The sequence below is a fragment of the Daucus carota genome, chromosome 5 (assembly GCF_001625215.2).
Source record: "Daucus carota subsp. sativus chromosome 5, DH1 v3.0, whole genome shotgun sequence".
Taxonomy (NCBI): domain Eukaryota; kingdom Viridiplantae; phylum Streptophyta; class Magnoliopsida; order Apiales; family Apiaceae; genus Daucus; species Daucus carota.
In genome coordinates this window covers 27,470,671-27,489,377 of record NC_030385.2, presented here as the reverse complement: position 1 = coordinate 27,489,377, position 18,707 = coordinate 27,470,671, and the positions used below count along the sequence as shown (strand labels likewise).

At 32.3% G+C, this 18,707-nt stretch overlaps 1 protein-coding gene across 1 annotated transcript; it reads left to right on the top strand.

Annotated features, from left to right (window-relative positions):
• The first annotated feature begins 4,549 nt into the window (after positions 1-4,549).
• LOC135152835 (uncharacterized) lies at positions 4,550-17,805 on the top strand. The gene is made up of 5 exons (XM_064093955.1): positions 4,550-4,580; positions 4,739-4,878; positions 9,029-9,178; positions 9,348-9,494; positions 17,641-17,805. Exons 1-5 carry the CDS (start codon positions 4,550-4,552, stop codon positions 17,803-17,805), a joined length of 633 nt encoding a protein of 210 aa, XP_063950025.1.
• Positions 17,806-18,707: the final 902 nt, after the last annotated feature.

The following is an 18,707-nucleotide window of genomic DNA, read 5'->3' as shown; positions in this document are numbered from 1 at the left end:
TTTTTCTCTAGTCATGTTTTCTATCGGGTATTTTTCTGAATTCTGTTCAGCTCAAAGCTCGAATAAGGTGTTCGTTCTTGTATTCGTCCTTCCTAAAGGATGCAATACATGAATTTGTGTGGTTTTGGACCTGAACAAGAATCTTATTTTTTTAATATGAACTTATTTTTACATTCGTTGACTGGTAATTTTTTTTATAATCATCATTGATGACGAACTCGAAAAGGGATCTATTTTACAGAATTCGTGGAGTGTTTTCTAGATCCTTTGATGGGATAATATTAACATCCTGCCCCTAAATTCTTCAATTATTTCAAAGCCAATCTAATCGCTGGTAAAAGCAAAAATACACTTTTCATTTTTGCCTCTATAAAAGGTGTAAAGAGGTCTCATTTCCTCTCTTCTTACTTCTTTCATTCTTCAAACATTCTATGTTCCTCTGTTCTCAAATCTTTTGATGGTTTTTATGGAAACCTTCTTTTTATCTCTCTCCCTCAAGATGGCTGACTCCAATTCTTCCAGTGAGATTAATATTCCTATTTACGACAATGGAAAGTAAATGAAAGTGGTCAAGGATCCTCGCCTTACTCTGGCAAAGAAATTCATTGTCCATGTGAGTGTAGTAAACATTCACAACATTTTTGATGACTTTGGCAATGCATTCCTAAACATGCTTTGTTGTGAAGCGACCAACATCCCCTCCAAGTATAACCAGTAGCTAGCAGATCTTCAAGCCAACTTGTTTAAGATTAGTTGCAGCGATAGCCAACGAAGGGGCCTGCAATCCCAAGTCACGGTTTCTTTACATCCATAAGGAACCCTTTATACAGGCTTCAGGTTTCAACCTCCTTGTTCATTTATCATCTTCTGGCGGAGGCTAGAGTTTTCCCCACCCAGCTCATGCCCAACAGTAGTTGGAGGTTCATATTTTGCTACCTTTTTCAATATAGCGAAAACCACTTAGCTCCTATTATTGTCGTGTTTCATTATCTGTTCAAATTCTTGAACATCTCTAACCATAATTGTGGGTACATATCACCCACCGTAGTTTGGAAATCTCTTGCTTTCACCCCGAGTACCTCTCTAGACTATTCTTAAATAGAAGAAATAGTGGTATTGGGTCGAGGTCGAGGGGGGTGATTGGAATTAATTTTTAGAGCCAACTTTATTCATGCTATCAGTAAAAATACCCAATGTATCAACCTAGCAGTGGATGACAAAAATGCAATTAAAGTTCATACAAGGGACTGTGGCCATTTTTGTGCAGGCCTATCTCAGAACTTTTTTTCCAAAGGCTTATTTTAAGCCTTTTGGGGCCTGTAGGCATGACTTCTTATTTCTTCCATCATTCTTCCTTTTTCTTATTTTATGTTTTAAATGTTTCTTATTGTTTTTCTTAGCCATGGTAGCTGTGGGCAAGATATTTGCTCAAAGGGAGGCTGGTGCAGTAAAGGGTGCTAGGGCGATAAAGCCAAGGAGGGTAGAACATCCTCTAAACCTTTAGTGGTTGAGAATGAGAAAGGAGTTCCCTTCTTTTTGAAAAAAAATGTCTACACAATTTGATAAGACGCCCTTTGATCCAAAAAGGGGTCCAAATGGTCTAAGTTTGCCACCTCTCTAAGAGATCACCGAGGAATTATCAAAACTTCTGATGATTCTCATATTGAGTTCTAGGGAACTCACGCCATTGCAACAATATGTGTCCTTGTTTTTTAACTCAGTTACTTTCTTCATTTCTTACCTTTGACTTGTTCAATTTTCCTCTCTTTTGTTTCTTTCAAGCAAATGTCTCTCTATAGTAGCTTTGCATAATCTTAGTTATTGGAGAATGCCAAATAGAAGAGGAGCTGTAAAAATCTCAACATGCATGGATGTTGAGTTTCGGGAGATTTGCTCGGGATAGCTCATTGCCATCATGTTGCCATATCTTCTTCTTCTTTTGCTCAGAGGGTGGTAACATATTTTATTCAAGTTACTTCTAGCCTTCTGGAAAATAAGGTGGAAGCTGCTCGTCCATGAATTCCACAAAGGTAACCTTAAAAAGTTTCAAGTCACGATTTTCTTCCTCCTCTTAAGATCCATCTCTTGGGAAAAAATGATAAGTACTTGTAAAGTGCATTATAGATATCTTAATTGTAATTGATACAACCTAACAAGGCTTTCCTCTAACTCTGATTTCCTGGATTCACATTCTTTTTAAGCCAAATGACATGCTCATCTCATAGCTTGCCAATTAATTTATCAAGTTTTCCTTGGACATACCATTAGGTTGATTCAAGGTAAAAGATCTCCAAAATATTCTTCGATGTTCTCTTCTTTTTATAGTCTCCACACCTTTTTGTATGTAGTGTCTACTAAATGTTGAAGTTCATGCAAGCCCATCGATCAAACTATAACGCAATATATTTTAAAAGACAACAACATTTCAATAATTATATATTTATGATTTCAACGATCTATAGGGCGAGTAATACTTTTACATATGTCTGGATGCCGATTTATATTTGAAATATTGATAAATGTATGCATTTATAGGTGATATTGAAAACTATATATGTTTTACAAGTAGAACATTGTAAAATATGTTATTTTATAGGTGACATGTTATTATGTTTGCACACAAACTATGTTGTTTCAGATGTCCAACAAAATAGTTGTCTCCGTATAATATTTTATAATATGTATGTGTGTGTGTATATATATATATATATATATATATATATATATATATATATATATATATATTAACTCCTGTCACTCCATTTATACCAAGGGTGCTTTGGTTACCACAAGATATGATCCAAAAGAGGAGTCAATTCCAATATATAAATATAGACCTACATATGTTACTACTGGTACTCTCCATTACTCTAAATCACCTCTTGTATCTGCACCTTGTTGAGGTGATAGATTTTTTTGTCTTATCGTCTCCAGAAGCTTACGAATACATATAAATTCTTATATTAATAAATTAATAAAGTTCATGGTGTATGCCCAATGGAACCAAAATAAAAAATAATTAGAGAAAACTAAATGACTACATGCATGCAGAACTAAAAACTATAGTAATCTAAAAATATGGATGTCATGGTCACTAGATATCTGCAATTCTCCCACATAATATATTGCATCGAAATACAAATGGCACTAAGAACTTGCTAGAAGTAATAAAAAATCATTGAGTATTTTTGGTAGGATTGTAAGCGGAAGGAAGGAGCAACTTGTGGTTGAAACCAACTTGTTTTGCCTTCGTGATAATTTCATGCATGTCCTGTACCATTTTACCTCGGCACCTATTGCTCGTTCCCTAAGCCTATCCATCTCATCATCCTTGGAAAGTAACTCCTTTTCTCTGACCTCGGGCTGATCCCCTAGGATCTCCAATTCATAGTTCTTTTCTTCCACCTCTTGCACCTTCTCATTATGCTGGTGGTTGGTGGTCTCTTGAATTTTCCTATATTGTTCTTCTTGAGCTTTGAGCTTTTCCCTAAACTGCTTAAAAGCCTTTTCATCCAAGTGAAGATTCTTTTGCACAATTTTTGCCTCCTTGGGCACTACATTAAACAAGTAAAAACAACATAACATTAAAATGGCGAAATAGTAATAGGCAACAAAGCTAAAATAACCACTATAATCCCAAATATCTAGTTTCCTACCCATCAACCATGTAATATTAAGTGAACTTAAAAAAATTGTTAGCTTCTACCATACCTTCAAAATGAATTTAGTTTGAGAATCCATATCCACAAAATTTGATGTGGTCAAGCAACACTGTAATGGCTCCCACCATCTTCAGCCTGCGCACCTTTTCTTGTTTGCTGGTGACTGGATTGACCTCCAGCATGATAACTCTGTCCTACATCATATTTTTTTTGGTTTTCACAGCACTTCTGTAAGGACTATTTTCAAAGCATTTGTGAAATTCTCTAGACACCATTTCAGGTACAGAGGAGGCAAGACTTAAAACCACCACCAACTCTTGCCAAGTGTAGTTTCAGTCTGGTAATAATGTTTACCACCTTCAAACAGTAATTGCTCCTGATCTTTATTCCCTTCTGGGCCTCTGTTTCAAATTGAGCATCAACCTTAATGTTGTGCGCCCAAAGTTGCATCAAGAGTACCGGTATCACTATTGACATTACATGATAATGAAACAAAAGAGCGGTACTGGTGTTTATGCCACTTGGGCACACGACACAAAGATTGATTCTCATTTTGAAACAGAGGTCCGGAAGGGAATAAAGATCAGTTGAAATTAGTGTTTGAAGGTGGCTACCATCATTATCAGAGTGAAACTACACTTGGAAAGAGTTGGTGGAAGTGTTATGTCTTGCCCCTCTGTACCTGAAATGGTGTTCGGAGAATTTTGCAAATGCTTTGAAAACAGTCCTTACAGAAGTGCTTTGAAATCCAAAAAGAATCATATGATATAGGATGAAGTTATCATTCTGGAGGTCAATCCAGTCACCAGCAAACAAAGACAAGTGCTCAGGATGAAGATGGTGGGAGCCATTACAACGTTGCTTGACGACATCAAAATATTATGGATATGGATTCCAAAGCTAAAATTCATATTGGAGGTATGTTAGAGAAGCTTACAATATTTTAAGTTCACCTAATATTACTTCCTGTTAGGCAGGAACCTAGAGATTGGGGATTACAAGGGTTATGTTAGCTTTGTTTTCGGTTGCTGTTGCGTCCTCCTAATGTTAATGTTTTTTTTACTTGTTTAATGCAGTGCCCAATGAGACAAAAATTGTGCAAAAGATTCTTCACTTGGCCGGAAAGGCTTTTAAGGATTTTAAGGAAAAGCTCGAAGCTCACGAGGAACAATATAGAAAAATTCAGGTTACCAACAACCTCCAACTTAATGAGAAGGTGCAAGAGGTGGATGAAAAAAACTATGAATTATTAGATCCTAGGGGTTAAACTCGAGGTCAAAGAAAAGGAGGTAAACTGCTAAGGACGATGAGATGGATAGGCTTAGGAAAGGAGTAATAGCAGCCGAGGCAAAATGGTACAGGCAGGGAAAAAATGAAATTATCATGACAACAAAACAAGTTGGTTTCATCAACAAGATGCACCTGCCTTTCTCTTACAATCCAACTGAAAATACTCAATGATTATTATATTACTTGTAACAAGTTCTCACTTCCATTTGTATCCGGATGCAATACACCATCAACCTTAATTATTTATATAAGATTTTATATGTATTTGTAAGCTTCCGGAGATGATAAGACACAAAATCTACTACTTGAACAAGCTACAAATACAAGAGGTGATTCAAAGTAGCAGAGAGTAGCACCAGTAACACAGGGTCTATATTAATATACAGGATTTGATTCCTCTTCGACGATCATATCGTGTCCAAAGAACCCTTGGTATATTAAATTGTATATAATATAGCATTGATATATAGTGATCATGCATTAATATGTATGGAAAAAAAATTGAAAGTAACCATCATTGTCAATGGAACAGGCCATACGCGTCTAGCCTATAATACATGTGGAGATGGAGCAAAAGAAACATCATTAGTCTTACTAATGTTGTCAAATATTAAATTTGAATTGGTCAGGCTAGTATTTCGATGATGTCAAATATTAAGTTTGATGCCTATATGCTACATTGCAAGAGAAAATCAAGCAGACGAAGTCTTTTCTAGCTAAGGCTGCTTTCCCTGAAAATGCTAATTAAACTCCTTCCCCTAATATCAAAATAGATAAAAATGCCATTCAACAGAAGCAAGATTTGTTGGTGACGCTACAAGAAAGGCTTTTAAGAAAAGGAAAGTCATTCTTCATCCCTGTCAAAGTTGTCCGAGCTTGTCGGAAGAGCAGAAGCATCAAAATTTGCTGAAGGCACGCGTAAAGTTTCTCATTGTATTTACAGGATCATGTCCAATACATTGGGCGGTGTACAACAGATGGTAAGTGTTTTGCCTACACGTGAGGTCACACAACTTGTACTAGATCGGGAGCTGGCTAAGCTTGACACTGCAACTTTTCTGGGCCCATGCCAGGAGCTATTGAGGACTCATTACATACGTGCAGATAGATGAGTTATTGAGGACTTATTACAGACGTGCAATTTTTCAGACCCCGGCCAGGAGGATGACAAGGTCATTGTAGAGGTACATTACTTATTTGTCCATTGTGCTATTTATTTGCTCGAGGATTTATTCTCAATGATTGTTTAGTTAATTTGTTAATTAAGTATCATGTATGTTTGGGTTTTGCTCCGTAGTTATTCTATTTTTATAATCTTTAATGACTTATTCTCTAAACTTTATTTTGTAATCTCATGTTGATATAACAGCCTAGTCAGCCAGCGGGAAAGCCAAAAGAAACTGCTGTGGAGGAGACAAGTGAGATTGAAGGAGTTTGACCCCGATACCCATTTATTCCCCTTACAAGTTTAGAAAAGTGAGGCCCATATACTGTGTTGGTTGTTAGAATTGACATTTTGCTACTGCACTTGATATTTTAGATCAGTGATGATGTCAAAAATTAACTTTTATATTTTTAGTTGATGGATTGTGATAAAAGTGATTGTAATTACTCTCTATATTTTGGTAATGACTTGAATATTTTTTTTATTTAGCTAAAGGTAATGGTTATTTGGCTTAATATTTACATTTGTGTCTTTATATGTGGATATTAGTTAATTTGTACTTTGATTTAAAGCAATTGTTATTAGGTTTATACATGTTGGCTAGAAATCTGCATAGATTGTACTTTTTTAAATATGGTATAATAAATTCGATCATGAAATTAAATAGGTAAAATAATTTTGACCATTTATTTTCAACTAATTAAATTCGACCGAAAAAATTCGATATAATATTATGAGCGGGAAAATAAGAATTTTCGGAATCATGGGCATTCAAATTGTTTTGGCAGAATTAAAATAAAGCCTCTTGGCTTCGCCAAGGAACCCCATCTCTCAAAAAATTCAAAAACCTTCTTTCTCAGTTGATCGATATTTGAATCTATACATGCAAATCCATATATATGATATGAGTTCTAATCCTCTCCCGTTATCATGATGGCGTCCTCCGTTACAACGGCGGTCATACTCGCGTGCTCTCCGTCGATCACTACATCTCTTTCTCAGGTTATTGATTCGATTTTAAGGACTTAATTCTTTGGATTCGGTAAGTTTATTCACTCAATATCATATGTAATCAAGATATTCCCGTCTCTTCGAATAGGTACGTTTTTTCTCGAATATCTTGTTGTTGTGACCAAAGATAATTGTTTGTTGTGGTTATTGTCCAATTTGTTTGTTTTGTATATTTTACGATAGCATATCTACTTCATATATATCTTTTCATATTTTTGCTCTTCTGATTTTAAGGTTGTGTAAAAAATTTAGGTGATCGAAATCTTGGATTTGTATGTGGTTTGTTAATTTTGTTTGGATTACTGTGTAGATCAGGTCGAGTTTGTAACAGTTTTCCGAATTTTTCTGACATGCTTTTGTCTTTGCCGTAATTTTGTTATGGTTGGCCGTAATATTATTTTGAAATCAGATCCATTGTCGAGTTCGATAAGTGTTCTTGGTGTTCTTGATTGTGTGGGTTGTTAAGTGTGTGCTTGATCTTCTATATTAATAGTTTTAATTTTGTAACATGGTTTTAGGTGCATGTAACATTTTATTTTATTTATGTCATTCTTTTTATATAATACATACATTTTTAAATCGGAAAAGAATCTAATTTGGTATGTTTAGCATTAGATTGTGCTAATTTATCATTTAATTTGATGTTTCATATTGCATGTGCTAATATTATGGCTAATTTGTGATATTTCAAATTTTTTGCAGGTTAAATACTCTTTATGAATATTTATTATCTTTTATGAGAGTCATCATTGATGACTTTATTGTGCCTTTAATGGCTTTTAGTACCTTTTTGGTTGTCATTTTATGGCTTGTGTTACCATTGTGATGGTCATTATATATGATATATATATATATATATATATATATAATTATGTTTTAATGTCTATTATGTTATTACTCGATTAAATATTTTAATTTTATGAGTCTAACCAAAGGATTTTCCTTTGGTTAGATTTCTCTTGTTAGTTTTAATTATATTTTTTTATTTTTTTATTTGTACTCTATTAAATATGTACGCTCTTTTCTTTTTTGTTTTCATTAGATTTATTATTTTTTACATTAATTAAATTTATATATATATATATATATATATAACATATATATATATATAACATATATGATTTTCTTGTATATTGATTTATGTTTTGTTTTGTTTGTTTCTCTTTTCAGGATACTTTGGAGCGAGCTTTCCTTGTGGGTATTCTTTTCTAATTCATTTAAGCTTTATTGTCTAAACGTCCGGAGTTATGCTTGCATGACTTTCGGTTAGATGATAAACTTTCTTGAAAGAAAGAAATCCCGGATGCAGTTTATTGTATTTCATCCGTAGGATGATCAATTTTATCCGTAGGAAGGTTCTTGGCGGTAGGAAGCCGCAAGAGAAGTTGTATGATGATGGGTAGTAGTCGTTAGTTTTGTAAGTTATGATGAAAAGTGTATGTGACTATTGGTGATGATAGACAATGGTGGCAAGTCATTGAAACGTCTGGTAATGGTGGTAAGAGGTCCATTATTACGATTTGGGTGAAGATGATGGTCATATACGTTGCATATATGTATGTATGTATATATATATATATATATATATATTTATTTATATTCGCGAGATATGCTATATTGAAATTAGTAATATGTTATGTACAAATTAGTGATTTCTGTAGTTAAAAATAGTGATAAAAAACTGTCCAAAAACTGGATTTTAGTTTTTAGGCTAATTTGGTTTCTATTGGAGTAGGAATCTATATATATATATATATATATATATATATATATATATATATAGGCTCATGAACAAATAGAAATCACTCTTAAAATAAAAACTAGAAACCAATACAAGTTAGTGACATTCTTAGTACAATTTAGTGATATTTTCTTTAGGATTTAGTGATCTGTGTTGCAGGAATTAGTGAAAACTTGCAGAAACTGCCCAAAAACTCCAGATTTGTTCGAGATCTCCAGATCTGTTGATGTTTTTGATTCAGATGGTGGTGACGGTGGTGGAGATGGTGGAGTTGAAGGTGGAGATGGACGAAGGATGATTGTAGCGGAGGTCTGGGCGGCTTGAAGTAGGGGGTCGGAGCGTTGCCGGAATAGTGGCGGCTCCGCTGCGTTTTGAAGTTAAGCTGAGGTGGAGAAAGAAGTATGAACGGGGTTGAAGGAGGTTGAAGCAGCGACCAAGATGAGGCTGGTGAAGATGGAGGTCGAGATTGTGTTGTTAGAGAAATAATGGAGGTGGAGATGGAAGTGGTGGTTTTGGAGGGGGCGGGCTACATAAAGGTGGTGGTGGTTATGGAGGAGGCGGGGACGGAGGTGGTGGCAGTGGCGGATGTGGAGGTGGGGTTGGTGAAGATGGAAGTGGAGATGGGGTTATTTAAGAATTTAGTGGTATTTGTTTTAGGATTTAGTGATATTCCAGCTTGGTTTTCAGTTTGTAGAATAAGGAGGTTTCTATTGAGGTAAGACTATATATATATATATATATATATATATATATATATATATATATATATATAGTGGGTAACCAGTTACGTAACTGGTAACTAAGTAACTTCTAATCTTAACCATTAGATATTACATGCAGATGAGTTATGCTGGTACGCGAAGCAGAGGAGCCGTGCGACAGTTACCACGCCTAACCTAATTACTCCAGTCACAGGAGTAATCCATATCCTAATCTATTTAATTTTATCAGATTCGGATCTGATCGGATCAAGAGTCAGATATTTTACAAGTCAATCCATATTCGGTTCATTCGAATCATGGATAATCGAATCGGATCTCCGATCCACTAAAATTTATGAAATGTATTTTTTCACCGTGAACAATGTTTTAACCTTCCACAAAGAAAAAAAGTGATATTTTCTAGCTATATTATTAATTCATAAGTTTTAACATAACAAGCACAAAAAATAACTAATAAAGCAGTAAAGTAAAGTCTGCAATTTCATGTTATTAAAAAAAATGTAACTGAAAAACTTTGTTGGTTGTTCCTATAAAACCTTTCATATAATGTATGAAGTGAATAGAAAAACAATAAATAAGTTGCTTAATAGTTTTAGAGGAAGCACATTATGATCTGCTCCTCTATTCAATAAGGATTAAAATCAATAAATATGTTCTAAATACAGAACTAGGTGATTGAGGAGGTGTTAAGTGAACGAGTTTAGCTCTTATGTTTTATACTCACTCTACAGTGTCTCTCATAACTGCAAAAGTGTTACAGAAAAAGTGTAATAATGTGCTAAAAAAGAATACAACAAAAAACCTAAATTATATAATAAATAAATTACAGAACTTGTGCAAAAAATTAAAATCAACATATAAAAGCACAAAATCGATAGATCACACAATAATACAGAACATTAAAATTAAGTTATATATAATTTTCTTATTTAACACTACATTTTTTTGTTCAATCGTATATATTTTAATTTGAAAAAAACTGTACATATGTTTTCTATTGTTTGTAACTTTTGCATTTTCATTTTTTTTCTTTGACTTGTTTATATTTGTATATCCTATAATTATCGCTACAATATCTGGATATCCCTTATTTTTTATATTTTTAAATATAATTTGTTTTTAATATATTTATTGCTCAGTATATTATGAAAATATCTTTTTTATGTTCAATTTTTCTTGTTCTTTATTTCTTAATATTTATAATTTTCTTCTTTGATTTATATTATATTCTTTTAGTGATGGTGCATTCTTTTCTAAATATTTGTATGTTCTGTATTTTCTTATATTATATTTTAATGATATTAACAATAAATCCATAACACAACTATAGAATACACAGAATACAAATAATTTAAATAAATTACAGAACCTGTATATAAATAAAATATAAAACACATGAAACAAATTACTGAACAAGTATATAAATAAAATACAGAACATGTATATCAACAAAATACAGAACATGTGAGACAAATTACAGAATATGTACATAAATAAAATACAGATAACATGACACAATTTTTAGAACAAGTATATAAATGAAATACATAACACATGAAATTTTTTGAATATTGAAATAGATAATATAAAATAGCAAAAAACTAAATATAAAATATAAATTACAAAACATGAGAAGAAAATTTACAAAACATGTACACAAATAAATTACATAATAAGCAACACAGATTACAGAACTAAGTAAATGTATTAAAATTTTATATTCAGATTTTAAAATTTCAACATTATTTATTAGGTATTTTATTAAATCATTAGTTTTCTAACTTTTGAAAATAAATTAATTTATCGTTATATTTTTCTTACTAGAAGAATATGATATCAGTTTTATGATTGAATATTCAAACAGAAGCATACTTAAAATTCTTTATAATATAGTAATTATAAAAAAAATAGATAAGGATTTTAAAGAGGTACAACTCAACTCAGATAAGAAAGCTCAGTAAATAGCAAGTCATCGGAATCCATACGAATAACGTCAAATGATTTATGGGAATTATATGTCAGATAAATTCCAGGATGCTGCTGCACACCACTGAACGAAGTTCATTAATATGTTCAAGCCTCAGTGCACAAATAATCTTTTGTGGCACGTCCAAGAGTTCAGAAGATATAAAGTTTCTATACTTTATTTTATCAGAAGATTCCATTTAATGAAGAAATTCTTACAAGTCGAAGACTCGACGAACAAACCAAATTTATATTGTTTATTTGACGAAGAATATTTGATTTAACTAGATACAGATGAACTAGACAGTACATCTGTGTATCAGTTACTCAAATTAAATATTTGAAGTCAAGCAGAAGTGGTAGTTCATTCGTTCGACAAATCAAGAAGAAGTTATTAAAGTTTAAAGAAGACAGGAAGCAGTTCTACTAAAGAATGGGTGATTAAATATTTAATAGACTATTATTCCACTTCACAAATAATTATATTAATTATGTAATTTATTTATTAAATTAATTCACTCTTGAATTAATTTAATTTATGAATTTATATGATTAACTTAATTAAGTGGATAATTTTCTATTTTATATATACTACAATATTACATTCATTATCACCAAAACAAGCTCAGCAAGACAATTCAAGATTGTCTTACCTAACTTGCTTCAAGGAAGGAAGGAGAAGTACAAGACAATTAATTTGAATTGTCTTGGCGAAATGGGTTGGTGGCAGCAAGACAATCTACATTGTTCTGCCGTGTGCTTCATGTGTGACCAAGACAATCTCACTTTGTCTTTCTGCCATGTGCAATGGCTTAGTAGACAATTAGTTTGTCTTACCTTGTGACAGATTGTCATACCTTCCCTTGAATTGTCATACCTTCCCTGGGATTATCATACCTTCCCTCGAATTGTCATACCTTCCCTTAAATTGTCTTTCTGGAGAGTTTAAAGCATGGTAGACAATCCAAAATTGTCTTACCTTGCCTTGTATTGTCTTGCCCAAGCCTAGATTGTCATACCTTCTTTGTATTTGTCTTTCCAAGCTTGTAATTGTCTTGTCTTGTGTTTGTCTTTCAAGTACAAAGCTTTGCATATATATATGGCTTAGTTTCTTCATTAGAAAGTGTTCATCACTTTGTAATTCAAAGCATTTGTAAAGCTTTCAAGTTGTTATATCCACAGTTTTCTGTGCTTTGATAACCCGGTTGTTTTAATCACTAAATCTAGAATATACCCTGTCGAATTTATTCTACGAACTTTAGTGGACATTAAAACTGAACCATATTAATTATATAACGACTTCAAACATTGTTATATTAATTAATTATAATCTGATTAACAAGTTATATTCCAATCAGATTCACTTCCGCTATTATTTGGTATCGATTGTATTCAACCCCCTTCTACAATCGTATCTGGACCTAACAATTGGCATCAGAGCAGTTGATACCATTTTCCGTATCAGATCCTATACACACTCTGTAACGTCCAAATATTTTTTATTTGAATTAATTTTATTCCAAAAATTAATTTTGATTTAAAATATTTTTCTTTCAAAAATCCAAATCTCATCCAAACACTATTCACTTCAAATTCAAATATTTTTTAATTTGAATTAATTTTTTTTTAAAAAAATTAATTTTGATTTAAAATATTTTTCTTTCAAAAATCCATTTCTCATCCAAACACTATTCACTTTAAATCTTTAAACATGAGTACACAAAAGATCAGTAGCATTAAAATCCCACCGTTCAGCAAGGAACACTTTGGCCTTTGGAAGAGGCATATGTTATTGTTCCTCCGCACCGCCAACAGAAAATATATCGGGATATTAAACAAGGGTGTTTCTATTCCGATGAATGTCATATTAGCACACGAAGAAGATGGTGTGTTAATACCTTATCAGACTATTCCGAAAGAACTTTCTGAGTACACAGATGAAGAGAGTGAACAGATGAACTTAGATGACGCTCTTCAACTGATTTTGGTTGAATCTCTAGATCCAGTAATGTAAAATGCTGTTGTTAATTGTACGAACGCGAAGCAAATCTGGGATACGTTAGAGATTATCAATGAAGGCTCAGAAGAAGTTAGGGAAAACAAGAAAGAGATACTGATGGCTCAGTATGAACAATTTGGTTCCAATCCCGGAGAAGGGTTTTCAATGTAAGTTAAACGTATTATATAACTAATATTATGTTTCTAGACCCTACCCAAACCCCAGAGGTATAGTTTAAGCATCTTTATGGATATATTCAACATAATGATAATTAGTATTCTACACCCGATGTTAAACCCTAGTTAAAAATGTGTTGAATGCACGATTAATTTATGCGTTATTTTTAAAAATTGTGATGTTTTTTCAAGAAATTTTAACATGAATACTTTTGATAGCTAAGGATTAACATGATGGGAGAATAAAAAAAATTCAAAAAAAAGTTAGTAAATTTGTAACTTAAAAAAGTTTTTATTTGATCATATCCCTATATATATATATGAATGTATGTCATGGCACCTGAGTTTGGTGGTGCCACAAAAATCAATTCTTACCGTATTATGCTAGAAAATATGATAAATTTTGAATTAAGTATTTATTTAATAAAGTTAATTATTTTAAAAAATTAAAAATTATCTACGTAAATGATATCAAATATTTTTCGTGAAAAGCATGTATAATGTCTTATAAACATATATAAAAAACCGAGATTTTATTACTAGATTTAAAAGTATTTGGATGACTCTTTATCTCCCGACCACCATTCACATAGAAATTAGAATAGTATTACATTTGTACTTTAGAGGGTAAATATGTCTTTTCAAAAACCCTAAATTTTGCATATATAACCAACTTGTTGTTCATGGTGCCCAACCCCTAAATTGCCTAGTTTCAGTCTAGGAGCCGTCTGTCTCAATCTCAAAGTCTATATAATCACAATCTTGAATCGCCCGTGTCTCTCACTTCAATATTATGTATATATGGTCTAATTTAATTTCTACTTATATTTGATTCAAATTGTAAGTATATCTCATCTATGTCAAATTCTACGTATATCTGGTCTCAATCTGAGTGTGTCAATCTCAATATCTAGGTACATATCTCCAAGTAATTTTTAACTTTATATTCATGTTATTTTCGTTTGTGGTTATAATCTATCGTATTTTTATTGTTTCATTTGTTTCAATACAGGTTAAGTTTGGTTCCGGACTATTCAGCAGTTCTCCAAATCGGCTATCAAATCTGTAAGTATGAGCTAAATCTTAATCAATATCTAATATCCAACATTTCTCAAAATTTGTGTCTTTATATGTGGATATTAGTTAATTTGTACTTTGATTTAAAGCAATTGTTATTAGGTTTATACATGTTGGCTAGAAATCTGCATAGATTGTACTTTTTTAAATATGGTATAATAAATTCGATCATGAAATAAAATAGGTAAAATAATTTTGACCATTTATTTTCAACCAATTAAATTCGAGCGAAAAAATTCGATATAATATTATGAGCGGGAAAATATTAATTTTCGGAATCATGGGCATTCAAATTGTTTTGGCAGAATTAAAATAAAGCCTCTTGGCTTCGCGAAGGAACCCCATCTCTCAAAAAATTCAAAAACCTTCTTTCTCAGTTGATCGATCTTTGATTCTATACATGCAAATCCATTTATATGATATGAGTTCTAATCCTCTCCCGTTATCATGATGGCGTCCTCCGTTACAACGGCGGTCATACTCGCGTCCTCTCCGTCGATCACTACATCTCTTTCTCAGGTTGTTGATTCGATTATAAGGACTTAATTCTTTGGATTCGGTAAGTTTATTCACTCAATATCATATGTAATCAAGATATTCCCGTCTCTTTGAATAGGTACGTTTTTACTCGAATATCTTGTTGTTGTGATCAATGATAATTGTTTGTTGTGGTTATTGTCCAATTTGTTTGTTTTGTATATTTTACGATAGCATATCTACTTCATAGATATCTTTTCATATTTTTGCTCTTCTGATTTTAAGGTTGTGTAAAAAATTTAGGTGATCGAAATCTTGGATTTGTATCTGGTTTGTTAATTTTGTTTGGATTATTGTGTAGATCAGGTCGAGTTTGTAACCCTTTTCCGAATTTTTCTGACATGCTTTTGTCTTTGCCGTAATTTTGTTATGGTTGGCCGTAATATTATTTTGAAATCAGATCCATTGTAGAGTTCGATAAGTGTTCTTGGTGTTCTTGATTGTGTGGGTTGTTAAGTGTGTGCTTGATCTTCTATATTAATAGTTTTAATTTTGTAACATGGTTTTAGGTGCATGTAACATTTTATTTTATTTATGTCATTGTTTTTATATAATACATACATTTTTAACTCAGAAAAGAATCTAATTTGGTATGTTTAGCATTAGATTGTGCTAATTTATCATTTAATTTGATGTTTCATATTGCATGTGCTAATATTATGGCTAATTTGTGATATTTCAAATTTCTTGCAGGTTAAATACTCTTTATGAATATTTATTATCTTTTATGAGAGTCATCATTGATGACTTTATTGTGCCTTTAATGGCTTTTAGTACCTTTTTGGTTGTCATTTTATGGGTTGTGTTACCATTGTGATGGTCATTATATATGATATATATATATATATATATATATATATATATATATATATATATATATATATATATATAATGGCACTGGCTCAAATGAGAACTTTCTTAAAATGAGAACCATGAGAACTTTTCTAATTTATCAATATCTCATTCATTTGAAGGGCCCCGCTAGGGGCACCTTCACAAAAAATGTATATAATTAAGGTCTCCACCTAGCTAGCCGAAAAAAAAAATAAAAAATAAATAAAAAAAATCACTGATGACGTGGCAGTGGACTTTTTTTTTTGAATTTTTTTTTTGACTAGTTAGGGAGAGACTAGTTTTATATACACTTTTTATATTGGGTACCCACTAGTTTGATGTTTATATTAGTCAAAATATGATAAATTAAGGAAGTTCTCACGGTTCTCATTTTAAGAAGTTCTCACAGGAGTAACCCTCTCTCTCTATATATATATATATAATTATGTTTTCATGTCTATTATGTTATTACTCGATTAAATATTTTAATTTTATGAGTCTAACCAAAGGATTTTCCTTTGGTTAGATTTCTCTAGTTAGTTTTAATTATATTTTTTTATTTTTTTATTTGTACTCTATTAAATATGTACGCTCTTTTCTTTTTTGTTTTCATTAGATTTATTATTTTTTACATTAATTAAATTTATATATATATATATATATATATATATATATAACATATATGATTTTCTTGTATATTGATTTATGTTTTGTTTTGTTTGTTTCTCTTTTCAGGATACTTTGGAGCGAGCTTTCCTTGTGGGTATTCTTTTCTAATTCATTTAAGCTTTATTGTCTAAACGTCCGGAGTTATGCTTGCATGACTTTTGGTTAGATGATAAACTTTCTTGAAAGAAAGAAATCCCGGATGCAGTTTATTGTATTTCATCCGTAGGATGATTAATTTCATCCGTAGGAAGGTTCTTGGCGGTAGGAAGCCGCAAGAGAAGTTGTATGATGATGGGTAGTAGTCGTTAGTTTTGTAAGTTATGATGAAAAGTGTATGTGACTATTGGTGATGATAGACAATGGTGGCAAGTCATAAAAACGTCTGTTAATGGTGGTAAGAGGTCCATTATTACGATTTGGGTGAAGATGATGGTCATATACGTTGCATATATGTATGTATATATATATTTATTTATTTATTTATATTCGCGAGATATGCTATATTTAAATTAGTAATATGTTATGTACAAATTAGTGATTTCTGTAGTTAAAAATAGTGATAAAAAACCGTCCAAAAACTGGATTTTAGTTTTTAGGCTAATTTGGTTTCTATTGGAGTAGGAATCTATATATATATATATATATATATATATATATATATATATATATATATAGGCTCATGATCAAATAGAAATCACTCTTAAAATAAAAACTAGAAACCAATACAAGTTAGTGACATTCTTAGTACAATTTACTGATATTTTCTTTAGGATTTAGTGATCTGTGTTGCAGGAATTAGCGAAAACTTGCAGAAACTGCCCAAAAACTCCAGATTTGTTCGAGATCTCCAGATCTGTTGATGTTTTTGATTCAGATGGTGGTGACGGTGGTGGAGATGGTGGAGTTGAAGGTGGAGATGGACGAAGGATGATTGTAGCGGAGGTCTGGGCGGCTTGAAGTAGGGGGTCGGAGCGTTGCCGGAATAGTGGCGGCTCCGCTGCGTTTTGAAGTTAAGCCGAGGTGGAGAAAGAAGTATGAACGGGGTTGAAGGAGGTTGAAGCAGCGACCAAGATGGGGCTGGTGAAGATGGAGGTCGAGATTGTGTTGTTAGAGAAATAATGGAGGTGGAGATGGAAGTGGTGGTTTTGGAGGGGGCGGGCTACATAAAGGTGGTGGTGGTTATGGAGGAGGCGGGGACGGAGGTGGTGGCAGTGGCGGATGTGGAGGTGGGGTTGGTGAAGATCGAAGTGGAGATGGGGTTATTTAAGAATTTAGTGGTATTTGTTTTAGGATTTAGTGATATTCCAGCTTGGTTTTTAGTTTGTAGAATAAGGAGGTCTCTATTGGGGTAAGACTATATATATATATATATATATAGTGGGTAACCAGTTACGTAACTGGTAACTAAGTAACTTCTAATCTTAACCATTAGATATTACATGCAGATGAGTTATGCTGGTACGCGAAGCAGAGGAGCCGTGCGACAGTTACCATGCCTAACCTAATTACTCCAGTCACAGGAGTAATCCATATCCTAATCTATTTAATTTTATCGGATTCGGATCGGATCGGATCAAGAGTCAGATATTTTACAACTCAATCCATATCCGGTTCATTCGAATCATGGATAATCGAATCGGATCTCCGATCCACTAAAATTTATGAAATATATATTTTCACCGTGAACAATGTTTTAACCTTCCACAAAGAAAAAAAGTGATATTTTCTAGCTATATTATTAATTCATGAGTTTTAACATAACAAGCACAAAAAAGAACTAATAAAGCAGTAAAGTAAAGTCTGCAATTTCATGTTATTAAAAAAAATGTAACTGAAAAACTTTGTTGGTTGTTCCTATA